This window comes from Carcharhinus amblyrhynchos, chromosome 28 (assembly GCF_965287045.1).
Source record: "Carcharhinus amblyrhynchos chromosome 28, sCarAmb.v2.hapA, whole genome shotgun sequence".
NCBI classification, from domain to species: domain Eukaryota; kingdom Metazoa; phylum Chordata; class Chondrichthyes; order Carcharhiniformes; family Carcharhinidae; genus Carcharhinus; species Carcharhinus amblyrhynchos.
The window spans coordinates 21,494,193-21,511,216 of NC_137351.1; the positions used below are offsets into that span (position 1 = coordinate 21,494,193).

Sequence of the window (17,024 nt, forward strand, 5' to 3'; positions counted from 1 at the left end):
TAAGCAATACACAAATTATATTTTGTTTGTAGGGTTTTACTCAATAACAAATCAGATTTGTGGTACAGAGATAGTGAAACTTTTACCTTGTCAATTTCTTTCCCTTATTTGCTGAACTTGGCCTGCTTCGCTGTGTGTTTTTCAATGCAACCTTATCTTTGTTCTGAAGTACACAAAGAAAGAAACTACAATTAGCCTTACCAAATGGTTGTTACTTCAACGTAGATCTCACCTTGTACAAGCTAAGTTTTTTCATTTTTTTGATTAAGTTGTTTGTACATGGGATGCGAATGTCTCTCAGCATTTGTTGCCTATCTCTATTTACTGATGGTGAATCAAATTATTGAACCACTGCAGTCCATGTGTTGTAGATATACCACATTGGTGTAAGGAAGGAATTCCATGACTGTATGGTGGCAGTTAGTGAAAATTAAAATACATTCAAAAAGTCTCAAAGGGAAGTCTCACTAGATAGAAACAGCGCAAAATAGGAAGTATGAACTTAACACTCACGAGACTTAGTTGACTATTTATTGACAATTACTCTCTTTGATTACCTATAGTAAGAGGTCTCAACACCAGATTAAAGTCCAACAGGTTTATTTGGTAGCACGAGCTTACGGAGTGCTGCCCCTTCATCAGGTGAGTTTTGATTATCCATAACTTTGTTTAATCATTTAAATTCAAATATGTAATTTAATCAAGGCATTCTAGAAACATTCATTGCATGATATTATATAGCATATCATATATTTGTTTAATGCAATGGAGCCACACTTTTAAACTGATCATTAGGACCTTCCTTTTCTGAGGACACAAACTCCCCAGTGAGGTGCATGCTTCAATTCACAATAAAAGTGACTGTGTGGTGAAACCATGATGAGTCTAGCCCATTGCACTTGGGGTGTGCTGACGCCTGTAATTATGGTTTACCCACGCTAGGGTAAAGTAAAGGATCAAGATAGCCATCTCAGCACTTTGGCTCAGATGAAGCATTAGATCAAGCCCAGGATTGGGTGCAATGGCTCATGCTGTCAGCTTGGATCTTGTCTGATCAAGCCCAAGGTGGGGTGTAATGTCTCATCTTGTCAGGTAGAATCTTGTTTGTTCCTCATGTGGGAATTATAAATTGGATTCAATTTGAATTGGGTTTTTTGGTTAGGATGAAAGTACTGAAAGGTAGCCAAAAAAGTGATTGCAGCAATAGATTGAACCCATTTAAAATGGACAATTTAAAATAAAGGAACGTGACATCGTTAGAAAAGCAGCATTTATTGCCTATCCTCAACTGTCCTTGAGAAAGGGATGGTGAGCAGCCTGCTTGAACCACTGCAGTCTGGTGGTGAAGGTCCGCCCACAGTTGTTAGAAAGTTCAAGAGTTTTCACCCAGCAACAGTAAAGGAACAGTGATATAGTTCCAAGACAGGATGGTGTGTAATTTGAAGGGAATCTTGGAAGTGGCAATGTTCCTATGTGACTGGGGGTTTGGGAGATGCTGTTGAAGAAGCTTTGGCAATGTGCTGCAGTGCATCCTGCAGGTGGCACACACTGCAGCCACACTGCACTGATGCTCGAGTGAATGAACATTTAAGGTTGTGGGATACTGATCAAGTGAATGGTTTTGTTTTGCCGTGGGTGAGTTCAAGCTTCTTGATGGCTGTTGAGTGTCACTGGCATCTTTTGATAAGTCTCACATACTCAGCTGTCAGAAGCAAATGTTTTCCAAAGTATATTTTATCCAGTGAGAATAAATGTTTCAAAAAGCAAAGGTATTTTGATAGAGTTACAAACATGGCAAGACAAGATTTTACTGATTTTGTATAAAAAAAAATTTTAAATCATTCTCCCCTCTCTCCCTCCAAAACGCAACCTTGATCTTAGCAAAAACATGCATGCTACACGGTCTTCCCCGTGGCAAAAAACTCTGAAACTGGCTGATAGGCAGTGCGCAGAAGTAGTTAGAATCAGTATTTCCCAACAATCCCATGTTGTGTTAAATATTTGCCTTGATGGCTCAAATTGAAAATTCAGCATGGAGAGGACTTCTGAACAAACTGCATTTTTGAAAAAAAATCCATAACCCTATAAAGTGGCAGCACAGTGGTTAGCGCTGCTGCCTCACAGCACCAAGGACCTGGGCTCAATTCTGGCCTCGGGCGACTGTGTGTGGAGTTTGCATATACTCCCCGTGTCTGTGTGGGTTTCCTCCAGGTGCTCTGGTTTCCTCCCTCAGTCCAAAAATGTGTGGATTAGGTTGATTGGCCATGATAAATTGCCCCTTAATGTCAGGAGGATTAGGAGGGTAAATATGTTGGGTTACAGGGTTGGGACCCGGGTGGAGTTGCTGTTGGTGCAGGCTCGATGAGCAAACAGTTTCCTTCTGCATTATAGATTCTATGATTCTATGAAAAGGGGCGAGTCCTATTCTGACCATCTGGAAGGGTTGCTGCAGCTATCAACTCGTAACTTGGGGGGAATTATGTAACTCATGCTTCTGTTATTTCCCCAGTGGTCTGATTACATGCAAGACTGAAGGATAACTTATTTTAACTTACAACATACAAATTTGGAGAAGTCAAGCACGTCGCCACTCAAGTCTGCTCTGCCATTCAATGAGATTGTGGCTGATTTGATCGTAACCTTAGTCCCACATTCCAGCCCATCCCAACAACCTTTCACCCCTTCCTGATCAAGGATCCATCTGACCCTGCCTTTCAAGGACTCTGCTTCCACCAACTTTTGAGGAAAAGAATTCCAAAGACTCACAATCCTCTGAGAAAAAGTTTCTCCAAATCACTCTTAAATGCTATGCTTTATTTTTAAGAAGTGACTCCCTCATTCTCGATTCTCCCACAAAAGGAAATATCGTTTCCACATCTACGCTGTCAAGACCCCTCAGGATCTTAAAGGTTTCAATCAAATTGGGCAAAGCACAAAAACATGTTTTTCAGTAAAAAATAAAATGCCATGTTAGCTTATAAAATGACAGTAATTCTTGGCAAAAAGATGCAAAAATGTTCTTGTTACCTTGAAAGCAGGCTATGCACACACAGCAAGATTAGAAAGTATGTCTGTTCATTCGACTTGGAAATCAACTTGATATTTAAAAAACAAATCAAGAAATCCTTGAGAAAAGGCCAGGATAACACTGTCACATCGGTGTGGAAATCCAAAAAATATCAGGAATTTAACTCAGTCTTAACTTTCCCAAATTTGGAAACAAAGTAGGTGGCAATTTTGAGAAAGGTGCAAGTCTGTGCAGGGAAATCGTAAACTGAATTAAATGCAGTCCTACGCAGTGGGAAGCATAATGGCTGGACCCACTTAATCGCAGGAGAGTTTCCCACTGGTGGCAAAACATTGTTCAATTAAGTCAGAGGGCATAAGGGGCTGACATGGGATTCCTAGCCTTTGGTGTTAGGATGTCAATTAAAAGCGCCAATTGACACTCGTAATCCCTGATCCCACCACAATTTAATGGTGGGGCAGGGATTAAATGGAAAACCTGGGTTTACCAGCAGGAGTAGGAGGTCTCCTTTGTAATCAGGTACTCTGTGCTCATATTTGCTGAAATTTTAACAGTTTGTACTGGTTAGATCAGAACCAGTGTGGCCTTTTAAAAGACTGGAAAAAAAGACTTGATTTGATTTTTCTTCAGGTGGTTAGCTTTACTTATGTATTATGCTTTAGTGAATGTAAAAAAGAGGCAGTGAGAAGACAAAAACTTGAACATCAATCACCCGAAACATGTCCCCCTTCTCACAGCACCTTTCCATGTAAATACAAGAGGCATAATACCTTCTCTGCTCACCATCTCACCATCCAAGGCCCCGAACACTCCTTCCAGATGAAGCGATGATTTACTTGTGCTTCTTTCAATTTAGTCTCCTCAACTTGATGCTCACTATACGGTCTCCTCTACATGGGGAGAACTGAATGCAGATTGCTTTGCAGAACACTTCATTCAATCTGCAAGCATGACACTGAGCTTCTGGGGGCCTGTCATCTTAATCCTCCACCTTGCTCTCAAGCTGACATCTCTACCCTTGGCCTGCTGCAGTGACGCTCAAAGTAAAGCTGAGGATCAGCACCTCACTTTTTGATTAGGCACTTTTACAGCCTTCTGGACTCAACTATCTGAGTTCAATAATTACAGACTGCAAATTCTGCACCACCATTTATTTCCTTTCTTTGCATGTTTCGGTATTCTGTTAACATTGTTTTCATACAGGGGCACACCTGCTTTAGACACATTTTTGTTTCTTCATGTCTTTTCCTGCCCCAACACCATTCTCTTTGGTTCTGTCAGACTAACACTTCTGTCATTAAATTTCAACTGCCTTCCAACCCATTACAGACCTTCCTGTTGTCTTTGTCCCACACACTCTTTGCTCAAAATCTTTTATATCTCTAACTTTTCCCAGCTCTGAACAAAATTCATTGACCTAAAAGGTTAGCTCGGTTTCTCTCACCTCAGATGCTGATTGACCAACTGAATATTTCCTGTATTTTCTATTTTTATTTCAGAGTTAAAACAATCTGTCTGCCTTGCTACTGGAGAAATTTAATTTAAAAACTCATTCTATGGTTGAAAGCCAGGTACAAAAACGTTAATTAAATCCTTACAATTCCACATTTAATTGCATTGTAGTTGGTGATATATAATTGCAATTGAATAAATTTAAATTAGATATATATTTACAACATATATATTTTAAGGTATTAGATATATTTATACCCAAACTATATTTTATGTAATATGAAATACTTAGATCTTATACATAGCTGCATTGCCAGGATTTTGCAGCCTGCCACAGTGTGTGTCTTCCACTCCACTGGACATGGCAGGCCATTTAAATTGCCACTAACTTTGGAGGATTGTAATATCTTGCCAGGCGGGAGGGGACATAAAATCCTGGCCCAGATTTTTCTATAACACATATTTAGTGTAACTTTTATGTATTTCTTTACATCACCTACTGTACTCCTCTTGCAGAATGCCATACCAGAGAGAAGCTACCTTTATTTATGTAACAGCAATGCACAGATACCAAATCTTTATTTCATCACAGGATTAGTATTTGAACAGCCATTGACAGCAGGTTGGAGTAGGAGTTTTAAATGCGTGTCTGTGTAGTCTATTCACGAAGAAACTTGAGCATCATCGGCATTGAGACAGAATTGCCTGCTAATTTTGGAGCCTCAAGCATGATTGCCTATTATCACTACAAATATTATTCTCAGGTATTCATGACCATCTTTCAATCATTGAATAAATTATGGAGTTGTTTTCTTACACAGTTACAAGAAGATACTGAAATGTTTAAATTATAGCAGAGTGAGTACGAAACATTACTGATTCTCTAGCATTGTTAATAGTACTTTTACACGGAATTTGTTTTATTTGTTCTTGTGATGTGCATGTTTATTGCCCATAAGTGCCCTTCAGAAGTTGTTGTGAGCTGCCTTTTTGAAGCACTATGGTCCATGTAGCGTTGATACATCCACAACGCTTTCTGCAGCGGTTTGATGCATAAGGCCATTTCAGACAGCAGTTAAGAGTGAAATACATTGCTGTTGGTATGGAGTCACATGGAGGTGAAGGGGGAAAAAGTTTAAAGGGAATATTATGGGGCGCTTCTTCACACAGAGAATGGTGGGAGTGTGGAATGAGCTGCCAGATGAAGTGGTGAAAGCGGGCTCACATTTAACATTCAAGAAAAACTTGGACAGGTACATGGATGAGAGGGGCGTGGAGGGATATGATCCAGGTGCAGGTCAATGGGATTAGGCAGAAAAATGGTTCGGCGCAGCCAAGAAGGGCCAAAAGGCCTGTTTCTGTGCTGTAGTGTTCTATGATTCTATGGAATCTGGCGTGAGTTCACACCATTCCAGCCAGTAGGAACAGTGCCACCCAAACTACCTGCCATTGAACTTAGAAAAAAACATGGAGAATTCCACCCATTGTGTCAGAAGATAAGGTGAATGTTAACCACTAGTACACAACCTATCTCACTGTAGGAATTTTACTATTACATTCACAGCAGTCCACATACCTTACCTTTGCCTTCAATGTTTTAAGAGCTCAAAATACTGATTTGCATTAAGAAATGATTAATGATAAGATATCAACTACCATGATTTTCCCCAGTAACTCAGTACTGGACCACACAAATGAGGAAGGCACCAGGTTATAACCTCAGTCTGTATTGAATGAGTCACGCTCAGGAAGGGTAACAGCGCAATTAGTAGCACTCTGAGTCAGAAGGTTGCAGGTTGAAATCCCACTCCAGAAACTCAAGCACAAAATCTAGGCTAACATTGACGTAGGTGCTGTCTTTCAAATGAGATGCTAAACCTGTCTGCCCTCCCAGGTGGATCAGGAAGATTGCTTGGTGCTATTTTGAAGAATAGCAGGTGACTCCTTGTCAGTATTTATCCATTAACCAACATCAATTAAAATTAGTTACCTGATTATTATTGTGTCGGTGTTTGTGGGACTTTGCATGATTCCAACATTACAACAATGATTTCACTTCAAAAGTACTACATTGGCTGTAAAAATGTCCCAAGGTCATGAAAGGTGTTATATAAACACAAATCTTTCTTTGTTCATATATTTGGATTAGAAAAGGCTAAGAAAGGAACTTAAGTTTTTTGCTGGCTAATAAATCCTGCTGGGAGGTATAGTGCTACATTAGGTTAAAATCAAGACTGGATTCAGAGGAATATATTAAGTACCAGAAGGCTATCTCCTCTGTGGACATGTGTGCATCTTAAGTCACATCTTCAGGAAAGCAATGAATAAATGCATTTGTATTTATTTAAGACTTCATCACATCACTCAGGACTTGGCAAGGTGATTTGCATACAATGAACCTATTTTGAATTGGGAGAAAAGGTGAGCAAAGTTAAAGAAAAACTTAAATCGGTAAAGTCACAATATTGCAAATGTATTCAATTTAATGACATTACCATTTTAGGCTTTTTTCAGTAAGCTCAATGATTGATGTATGCAATCAACTTTATTCACAAGACAGCATAAACATAAATATGAATTTCAACATTGGGATTCTGATATTTCTAAAATTTGGGGCAATTCAAGTCAAGCAAAATACTTAAAACTCAGATTTGAATTTTCTGTATATTTGCACTGGTGTTTCAAAATGAAAAATGGGATAATCAAATGAGTGGAGCAGTTTGCATACTGTGCTCTAAATGTATTCACATTTCTGCTATAAATACAGCAACAGAAATAGGCACTCAGTAGCATGCTATTATAGCATTTTTTACTTCCTATTTTTGTAAATTATTTTTCTCCTGCTTTGGTCAGTCAACTTTTTTTCCCCCTTATTAGTTGTCCCCCTGGACAACCTGGTTCAAATTAAAAACTATCCATTTAGGAAACTTGAATTTATATCATACCCTAAAGGTCAAAGCCCTTTGCCTAGGTAGGGAGAAAACGCATGCCAACCCAAAGGAGAAGAGATAGGAAAGGTGACCAAAAACTTAATTAAGGTGATATATGTTGAGGAAAGTCTTAAAGAAAGTAATGGAAATGCACAGGTGGAAAAAGTTTAGGGAAGCAATCTGAAAGAGCACGGTCAAGATAACTGAAAGCCAGCAATGGAACAAAAGGAGTCAGGGTAGGAGGAATAGAGGTTGTAGAACAGGAAGAGTTACGGTGGTACAGAGAGGTAAGGCCATGAAGGAATGTAAAATACAAAAATTTAAAACTTGAGATATTGCTATCAGTTTATGACTTCAAACATGCAGTACCAATGATTTCCACACCATATTATGTTACCCAACCAGAATCCTTTGGAAAGACATTTTTGGGGAACCAAATTCTTTCACTCAAATTGATGATTAATTGAGCCGTCGAAGATTCCAGTTCTGAACAGTTGCTTTATGTTCCCAGAGTCTAGTACGTTGGTGAGCAGTTTAGTGGGCAGACTACCAAACCACACTGTGGGTATGGATCTGTTGTAGCCCTTTGAAAAGGGAACTTGATATGAGTGAACAGGACATCTCCAGCTGTGGAAGGTTAAGTTGTTATTTAGCTGGGATGGTGATTAGCAATGAGCTACTAAGGTCTCCTTAAGCCTTGCTTAATTGTCTTGGGAGGTTAGAAGCATTTTGGAGTTTATTTAAGACTCTTTCAGAAGGTTAAAGAGGGGTTAAAGAATGGCTAACTGGTGTATATGGTTATACCACACCTGAATGGGCTGGGTTTATTGGACTTGGATGGTGTTTCCTTTCCTTTTCTTATATCAGTATGTAAAAGAAAGGCAGAAGTGAAAGAAAATCTATAAAAAAGTTTGTGTCTCATTTCAACACACACTTTAAGTTTCTCCAAATCTTTAACAACTCATCACATTTACTATTGAGAAGAATCATATTTACTTTAAAATTCTATGCCAGCTCTCAGATTAAATTACATTTATTTCCAGACCTGATGCATTTGATTTACAATCTCTGAAAAAGCACAGCAAACAACTATGTCATTACCTTAGTTACTTTATTTTCAGAAGGTACCCCATCAGAAGAAACAACTTCTCTGGAAAGTAAAAGATTTGTGCATTAATACATATTGTTCAACTAGGTTAATGGTCTCTATTATTGTTAAATATATCAGTAAAATCTGATTCAAATACCAAGCAACCATATGTTGTGACTCATTCTTGTAGATGTCATCCTGCACAGGACGAATGATACTAAATGCAAGTCGGCATATTAGTGGTAGTCATGAATCTTGCTGTATTCAATTACGCATCAATCTGATATCTCAAGCACTTCACTCTCAACTTTAAAATCACTGTTTACTTTTGAGTTCACACTTCTGTGTCACTCAAATTCGTTTTCCTTCGGCTGGATAACTTTAGTTAGATCAGAATTGGACTCATGGGTTGCACATCATGTGAAAGTTAAGCTCTATATCTCAGGAGATGGAAAAGTAAACATACCACCATCTGGTTTCTGCATTCAGATGTCACCGCTTATTAGCTGAACATAAAACAGCACCTTTCAGTGAACTCAAGTCACACAATCTAATCTAAAGGCTGGTCTATGGTGATGAGCAGTGTCCAAACACAAAAGACAGGAGAAAGCACATATTAGAAGAGGAATTGATTGCAATGCAGTAGAACATAACTTTATAAGCAGGCGAGGATGCTGACTTTTTCCGGTTTTCTTCCTTTTTCCAGGTGCACTTACATATCAAATTGGTATCCACATCCGTGCCATGGAAGGAGGGTGATGGCATGCTCCAATGTTTCCAACAGTACTGTTTTGAAATCAGTCACCATAAGGTGTGCAACAGCAGATGTGAGAAGTCTCTCAATATGAATAAGCACTGAGCCATTATCAGATGAGATACACTGAAGGGCACTGCTGAAATCAGTAATGCAATGTGCGCAGAATTATAAACATGCAAGTCTTTACAGCATAAACTACGTAACTTATGGCAACTGATGTATTAGCTGATGATTTTTCCGAGCACAAGACGGCACTATGACTTCCTATGGTTAATTGCTCATAGATTCATGGAAGCTAGACTAAACTTTGATTGTTGTTTTATTAGTTCCTCCTATGCAGGTAACTAAAAAAGGTAACATATCATTGTTGTTAGACAATATTAAAACTCAAGCGGCTAACATAAATCGGCAATAAAAAGTGAAAATATTGAAAATGTTCAGCAGTTCTGACAACATGGTTGAATTTAATGCAGCCCATCATGGGGGAAACATGGTAGCACAGCCCATTTAATCACAAAAGAAGTCCTATTTCATCTTTGAGGTAGCAAAACCCCTTCCAGTTAAGTTGGAGAGCAGAACGGGCTGACATGGGATTCCTGGCTGCCAGTGGCATGACAGCAACCAGGACCTCCGATTGGCTGGCAGCTGTCTGCAGGCAGGACATTCGTCGCCAAGGACCTGAGACGCAAGGAAGGCCCAATGGTGGCTACTTCAGTGTTTGAAGGGCACTTGATTCGTGGGACCTCCTCTACATGACTGCTGGAGGTTCCCTGCTGGTTCTCCGAATGGTTGGTGAGACCCCCAGCAGCCCAACAAAATCCTGACACATGTATGGAGAGAGAAACAGAGTTAATGCTCAGGTCAATAACTTTTCACCAGATTTTTTTTCGCCAGAAACCATTTGCTGTTGGAAAAACAAATGCAAGACATTTTATAAACTGAAAAAATGCAAATTCATCACCTGCCAACACCTGACAAAATCCCTGTTATTCCAAATTAAAAATAAAGCTGATTTGTGTCTATATAATTAGTGATATGCAGATGGAAAAATTTGGTGCAAGAAATTTGCATATAAAAATATATGTTGATGTAAGATAAGAAAGTGTAACCCAGACAATGGTACAAAACCGCAAGTGAGACCATTGTTTTTATAACACTTGGTGAGTCAGAGATGAAGGAGAGTAAGGAAATGGCAGAAATACTATTGCTATACATGAGGTGGGTGTAGAACAGTTAATGGAGACTATTGTTCAGAGATAGCTTGTGAGAAATGACTCAAATCTAAGGTAGACAAATCACCAACATTTAAATGTGTACAACCTGGATCGTGAAAGAAACTGGGGAATAAACAGTTCCTAAGAACTGTCATACTTGATTTGAAACAGTGGGTGGAATTTTCCCAAAAAATAAGTGGCATAAGACCCTTGTCAGGCCTCATTTGGAGTACTGTGCGCAGTTCTGGTCGCCTCACTATAGGAAGGATGTAGAAGCTATTGAAAGGGTACAGAGGAGATTTACAAGGATGTTGCCTGGACTGGGAGGCATGCCTTATGAAGTTAGGTTGAGGGAGCTGGGTCTCTTTTCCCTGGAAAGACGAAGGTTGAGAGGCGACCTGATAGAAGTTTATAAAATGTTGAGTGGAATGGATAGGGTGGATTCTCGGAGGCTACTTCCCCGGGTTGAAATGGTCGCTACGAGAGGACACAGATTGAAGGTGTGGGGAGGCAAGTATAGAAGTGATGTTAGGGGTAAGTTTTTCACTCAGAGGGTGGTGAGTGAATGGAATCGGCTGCCGTCAGTGGTGGTGGAGGCGAACTCGCTGGGGTCTTTTAAAAGACTTCTGGATGAGTATATGGAATTTAATGGGATTGGGGGTTATAGATAGGTCTATTGATTGGTAGGTGTTGATGTGATCGGCGCAACTCATGGGCCGAAGGGCCTGTTTGTGCTGTAGTGTTCTATAAGAGTGATCGCTACACTTAGTCATTTTTTGGGAGAGTGTGCTGAGTTGAGTACCAGTTCTGGGAGGGGCAGAGCCTAAACATGCTGGTAGCAAAGCAATTGGGTACTGTTTTGAAAGGGCACCCCGCTCTCTCAGTATGCTGAAAGACCCTCAGAGATGGGGTCCTGCATATTTCCCCACCCCCTCCCCAATACTGGGGCACTCCCAATGGGTTCCCCTTCATGACCCCAGAAATGCCCCACTGCATGCCCCACCCTTCATGATGCCACTTCATAAGTCTCTTTCATAGCACCCACTTCCTGGCCACCCCCCCCCCCCCCCCCCCGCCCCCGCCACATAATTACCACTCGGGCCCCATTCCCTTGGCACAGCCCCTGGTACTGCCAGATAGGCACAACCCAGCCATGACCACAAACACCCAGATGTTTCAATAACCTCTGAGCCCCCCAGCGTGGCCTAGCAGAGGCCAGTGGCAATTCTCACCAGGCTCTCACCATGTGGGTAGGAAGGTAGGTAGGAAGATTCCAGGAGCTGGGAGAATCTGGCATCAATGAGGTAAGCACATTTAAATGCAAGTTTAAATACACTAATCAATCTTGCACCCTTTCTGGGCGCGATCCAGTTTGCGCCCGTAGAAAAGGACCGCAACGATTGCAAAGTGTTTGATGCTGGGCACAAAACATCTTTAGACCTGCACACAATTTTTCAGGATTGGCACAAGCTGTACCAAACGTGGCAAGGCCATGAAATGTGGGAGGGTCCCTTGCCACAAATGCCAAGTAAAACCGGGTGCCCTGGAATTACAGAATCCCTACAGTGCAGAAGGAGGCCATTTGGCCCATCGAGCCTGCACCAACAACAATCCCACCTAGGCCATAACCCCATGTATTTGCTCTGCTAATCACCCTGGACTAAAGCCAATCAACCCAACTGGCAAATCTTTGGAGTGTGGGAGGAAACTAGACTATGCCCCTTACTTCTGGTTTCATCAGTCAGTGGAAATAACCTCCTGCTTCTATCTTATCTATTTCCTTCGGAATTTTAAATGTTTCTAAGATCCCCCCTTTATTCTTCTAATTTCCAATAAGTACAGTCCCAGTCTGCTTAGTCTCTCCTCATAAGTCAACGCTCTCAACTCTGGAATCAACCAAATGAATTTCCTTGGCACTCCCTCCCGTGCCAGCATATCCTTGCTCAAGTAAGGAGACTAAAACTGTACACAGTATTGCAGGTGGGGCCTCACCAACACCTTATACAGCTGCAATATAACCTCCTTGTTTTTAAACTCCATTCCTCTAGCAATGAAGAACAAAATTCTATTTGCCTTTTTAATTACCTGCTGGACCTGCAAACCAACTTTTTGCGATCCATTCTCAAGGACACCTAGGTCCCTCCGCACAGCAGCATGCTGCAATTTTTTACCATTTAAATAATCGTCCATTTTGCTGTTATTCCTACCAAAATGGATGATCTCCTGTTTACCAACATTGTACTCCATCTACCAGACCGTTGTTCATTTACTTGAACTATCTATAACCCTTTGCAGACGTTCAGTGTCTTCTGCACACTTTGCACTATCACTCATCTTAGTGTCATCTGCGAACTTTGACACACTACACTTGGTCCCCAATTCCAAATCATCCATGTAGATTGTAAATCATTGCAGTCCCAACACTGATCCCTGAGGCACACCACTGATGGCCAACCATAAAAACACTCATTTACCCCCACTCTTTGCTTTCTGTTTGTTAAACAACCATCTATTCATTTCCATAATGCCTTGCAGCTTTATCTTATGCAGCAGCCTTTTGTGCAGCATCCTATTGAATGCCTACTGGAAATCCAGATACACCACATTCACCGGTTCCCCGTTATCCACCGTGCTTGTAATGTCCTCAAAGAATTCACTAAATTAGTTAAACATGATCTGCCTTTCATGAACCATGCTGTGTCTTCTCAATGGGACAATTTCTATGAAGATGTCTCACTATTTCTTCTTTGATGTTAGATTCAAGCATTTTCCCCACTACAGATGATGAGCTAACCAGCCTTTAGCTACCCGCCTTTTGTCTACCTTCTTTTTTAAACAGTGGCATCATATTTACTGTTTTCCAATCCGCTGGAACCACAGCCCAAATCCCAGCCTAATTTTCAGAAGGAAAACTATGCCATAGAAGATTGGGTAGCAAACACCTGTTTAAAGAGATTCACCACCCCTGGAGGAACTTCTTCACTCAAAGGGTGGTGAATCTCTGCCCTTTGAAGTGGTGGAGGCTACCTCGCTAAATATATTTAAGTCACGAGTAGATAGGTTTCTGATAGACAGGGGAATTAAGGGTTATGGGGAGAAAGCAGGAAAGTGGAACTGATCCACTTCAGATCAGCCAGGGTCTTATTGAATGGCAGGGCAGGCTCGAAGGGCTAGATGGCCTACTCCTGCTCCTATTTCTTATGTTCTTATGTTCTAAAAAGGGATAATCTATGAAATTGTAAGAAAATATTGGCTAATACCAGACACTTGGAGAATCGTGAGCAATCAACACAAATTTCTAAATGGCAGGCCACGCGTTCAAGAATTACTTGAAATAACTCACAGGATTGTTGGGATAAATGCACTGAGTATGGTTCATATCAATTTTCAAAAATCAGTTGATAAAGTACCAGAAAAGAGAAGTATGCCAAAGATAATAAACGACCAGTAAAATTAAAGGAAATGCAGCCACATGCATGAGGAGATATCTGGAGGGTAGAAAGCCAAGAAAATGAGGAAAACAAAGTTTCATAGCTCCAGATAGTGTGGAATGCCACAGGGGTTCATGTTGGAGTTGCTGTTATTTACTATAAATAATATGGAATTAGGAATTGAAGACATAATATTGAGTTTGCTGATGATACCAAATGGGGAGCTCATCTCCCTGTGACTAGGGGTGTGAAACATTACAGAACGACATCAACAGATAAGACATATGGGCAATCAAGTGGCAGATGCCATTCAATATAGAAAATGTGAAGCGCTACACAAAAAAACAATATGTTTAAATGGTAAGATTTTGAATGGAGTTGAGTAACAAAGGATCTTGCGGTGCAGATACATAGATCATTGAAGATCGTAAATTGAATCCTTGAATTTGTATTTAGAGCAACAAAAGCAAAAAGACAATGCTGAACATGTGAACACCCAAGTTAAGTTGCAAGTGGATAGTATGTGTGGTAAGGCAAGTCCTTGTGTGTGTGTGTGTGTGTGTGTGTGTGTTATAATACTTTGGGTGTTGAGGGTTAATGTATATTTATAGGCTTTTGCATGATAGCCTGCTGGGCTATCCCTTGATCTGGATGTTAAGAGTCTGATACCATCATTTGGAATGAGAGTTGTTCACACAAAGATAACAAAATATTTAAAGTACATTATTTCTGCATTGGAAACCCTTGAACTTTATTCAATGGGAAATTATCTTACCTTATTTTCTCATCATTCACTATGGCAATTGTTCCAATATGTGATATTGACTGAGACAGCATTTCCTCTTGCCCCTTCTAAACAAATAACCAAATAACTCTTCTTAATAGTTTAATATGCAAGAGAACATGAAGATATTAAAATAGATAACCATGAAAAGCTTATTTTAAACTTGGATGATAAAAGGAAACTAGAAAAAAAACAGGGATAAAATAATTCAAACATTATAAATACATGTTTAAATAAAGTGGAAGGAAAACATTTATTCAAAATACAAACTAATAGCAAAAAAAGTATCTTTTGTTTTGAAAATACATATATTGCCAACGTAGGGGTCATTGAACAGAGAGGTTTTTAAGATAGTGTACTCCTCCCTAGCTTCACTTCCCTTTTAAACTGCTGCTAATCAAAACAGTAAAAAAGCTCCAATGAAGTTACAGGGTTGCAGAATTTTCTCCTGAGGATGACAGTCATTTTAACGTGTCTGGAACAAGCTGTCAGAGGCAATAATAGAGGCGGGTACGATTTTGTCTTTTAAAAAGCATTTAGATAGTTACATGGGTAAAATGGATATAGAGGGATATGGGCTAAATGTGGGCAATTGGGACCAGCTCAGCAGTTAAAAACTATTTGATATGGACAAGTGAGACCAAAGGGCCTGTTTCCATGCTGTAAACCGCTATAACTCTGTTATTCAGATATTCAGGTTTTTGTAACTGACATGAATTTCAGAAACAGGGTCATTTAAGACTTTAGTTTTCCATTTTCAGCTGTGGTTTTCTGATTGCCAGAAGCAGAGGAGGACAGCGGTCGGCAATATGAAAAATAAAACACACCACAGCTGAAATAACACTGCCGTAAAAATTGGAATAGTTTCTTCACGAAAAACTTCCAGTATTTTATCAATCCTTTTGCAAAGCCAATTGGTAGGCAGCTCAAAACTGCATGTGTAATTACTTGCTTTCACTTCTGAAGACCAAAGACCTGACATTTAAAGGAGTTGAGCAGGGAAAAGTTTAAGGGGTTAGACAGGCAAAAAAGGAGGGGAGACAGTCAGCTGATCACAATAGAAGTTGTGCTTGAAGAAGCCAAGGAGCTTTATTGCTCCTGGCGCACAAGGAATGCGGTAGAAAGTACTTAAGTACTTACCTGCTTGTATTGATTGTTGCACCTGAATTTAACTGCTAGGTATCTACAGCCGTGGGAAATCCAATTAGCTAGAACTAAATTTGGGGGTGGCACAGTGGCTAGCACTACTGCCTGACAATGTGAGGGATCTAGGTTCAATTCTAGACTTGGGTGACCATGTGGAGTTTGCACGTTCTCTCCATGCCTGTGTGGATTTCCTCCTGATGCTCTGGTTTCCTCCCACAGTCCAAAGATAAAGTTATTTATTTAAGTTTATTTATTTGTCATAAGTATTCTTACATTAACACTGCATTGAAGTGAATATGAAAATTTGGTGCCTGTTTGGATACACCAAGGGAAAATTTAGCATGGCCAACACACCCAACCAGCACATCTTTCACACTGTGGGAGAAAACCAGAGCACCAGGAGGAAACCCACGCAGACACAGGGAGAACGTACAAACTCCATCGACACACACAATCACCCAGGCCGGGAATCGAACCCAGGTCCCTGGCACTGTGAAGCAGCAGTGCTAACCACTGTCCTATCTTGCTGCCCATCAGGTTAGACTGATTGCTAATCCCTAAGCTGCAATTTAGCATGGCCAAGATAAATATGTGGAGTAATGGGGATAGAGCCTGGATGGGCTGAGGAAATTTGGTATGTCAGCTATGACTCTCACCAACTTTTACAGATGCACCATAGAAAGCATTCCCTCTGGTCGCATCACAGCTTGGTATGGTTCCTGCTCTGTACAAGACAAGAAACTACAAAAGGTCGCGAATGTAGCCCAATCCATCATGCAAACCAGCCTTCCATCCATCAACTCTTTCTTTGTTCTTTCTATAGTTCCTGCTGCCTTGGAAAAGCAGCCAGCTTAATTAATAAAGGCGCCTCGCATCCCAGACATACTCCCATCAGGAAAAAGAAGCAAAAGTCTGATAATATGTACCAACCGACTTGAGAACAGTTTCTTCTGTGCTGCCATCAAACTTTTGAACGGATCTACCTCTCACTAAGTTGATCTTTCTCTGCACCCTAGATAATGACAATAAAACTATATTTTGCACTCTCTCCTTTCCTTCTCTATTTAAGGTATGATTGGCTGTATAGCATGCAAGAAACAATACTTTTCATTGTACCCCAATACATGTGACAATAATAAATCAAATCAAAAAATGTGGTGCAAGCTCAATGGATTGATGGCCTCCTTCTGCA

The 17,024-nt window shown here is 40.3% G+C and overlaps 1 protein-coding gene across 1 annotated transcript in view; it reads right to left on the reverse strand.

Moving 5' to 3' along the window:
- The window catches only part of tex9 (testis expressed 9), a 65,308-nt gene that overhangs the window by 40,092 nt on the left and 8,192 nt on the right, over window positions 1-17,024 (reverse strand). Inside the window, exons 4-6 of the mRNA XM_080214300.1 lie at window positions 14,678-14,754; window positions 8,512-8,560; window positions 87-163 (exon numbers count right to left, since the gene is read on the reverse strand). Of these exons, the coding sequence (XP_080070426.1) occupies window positions 87-163; window positions 8,512-8,560; window positions 14,678-14,754 (203 nt within the window). The remainder of the gene's footprint in view (window positions 1-86; window positions 164-8,511; window positions 8,561-14,677; window positions 14,755-17,024) is intronic.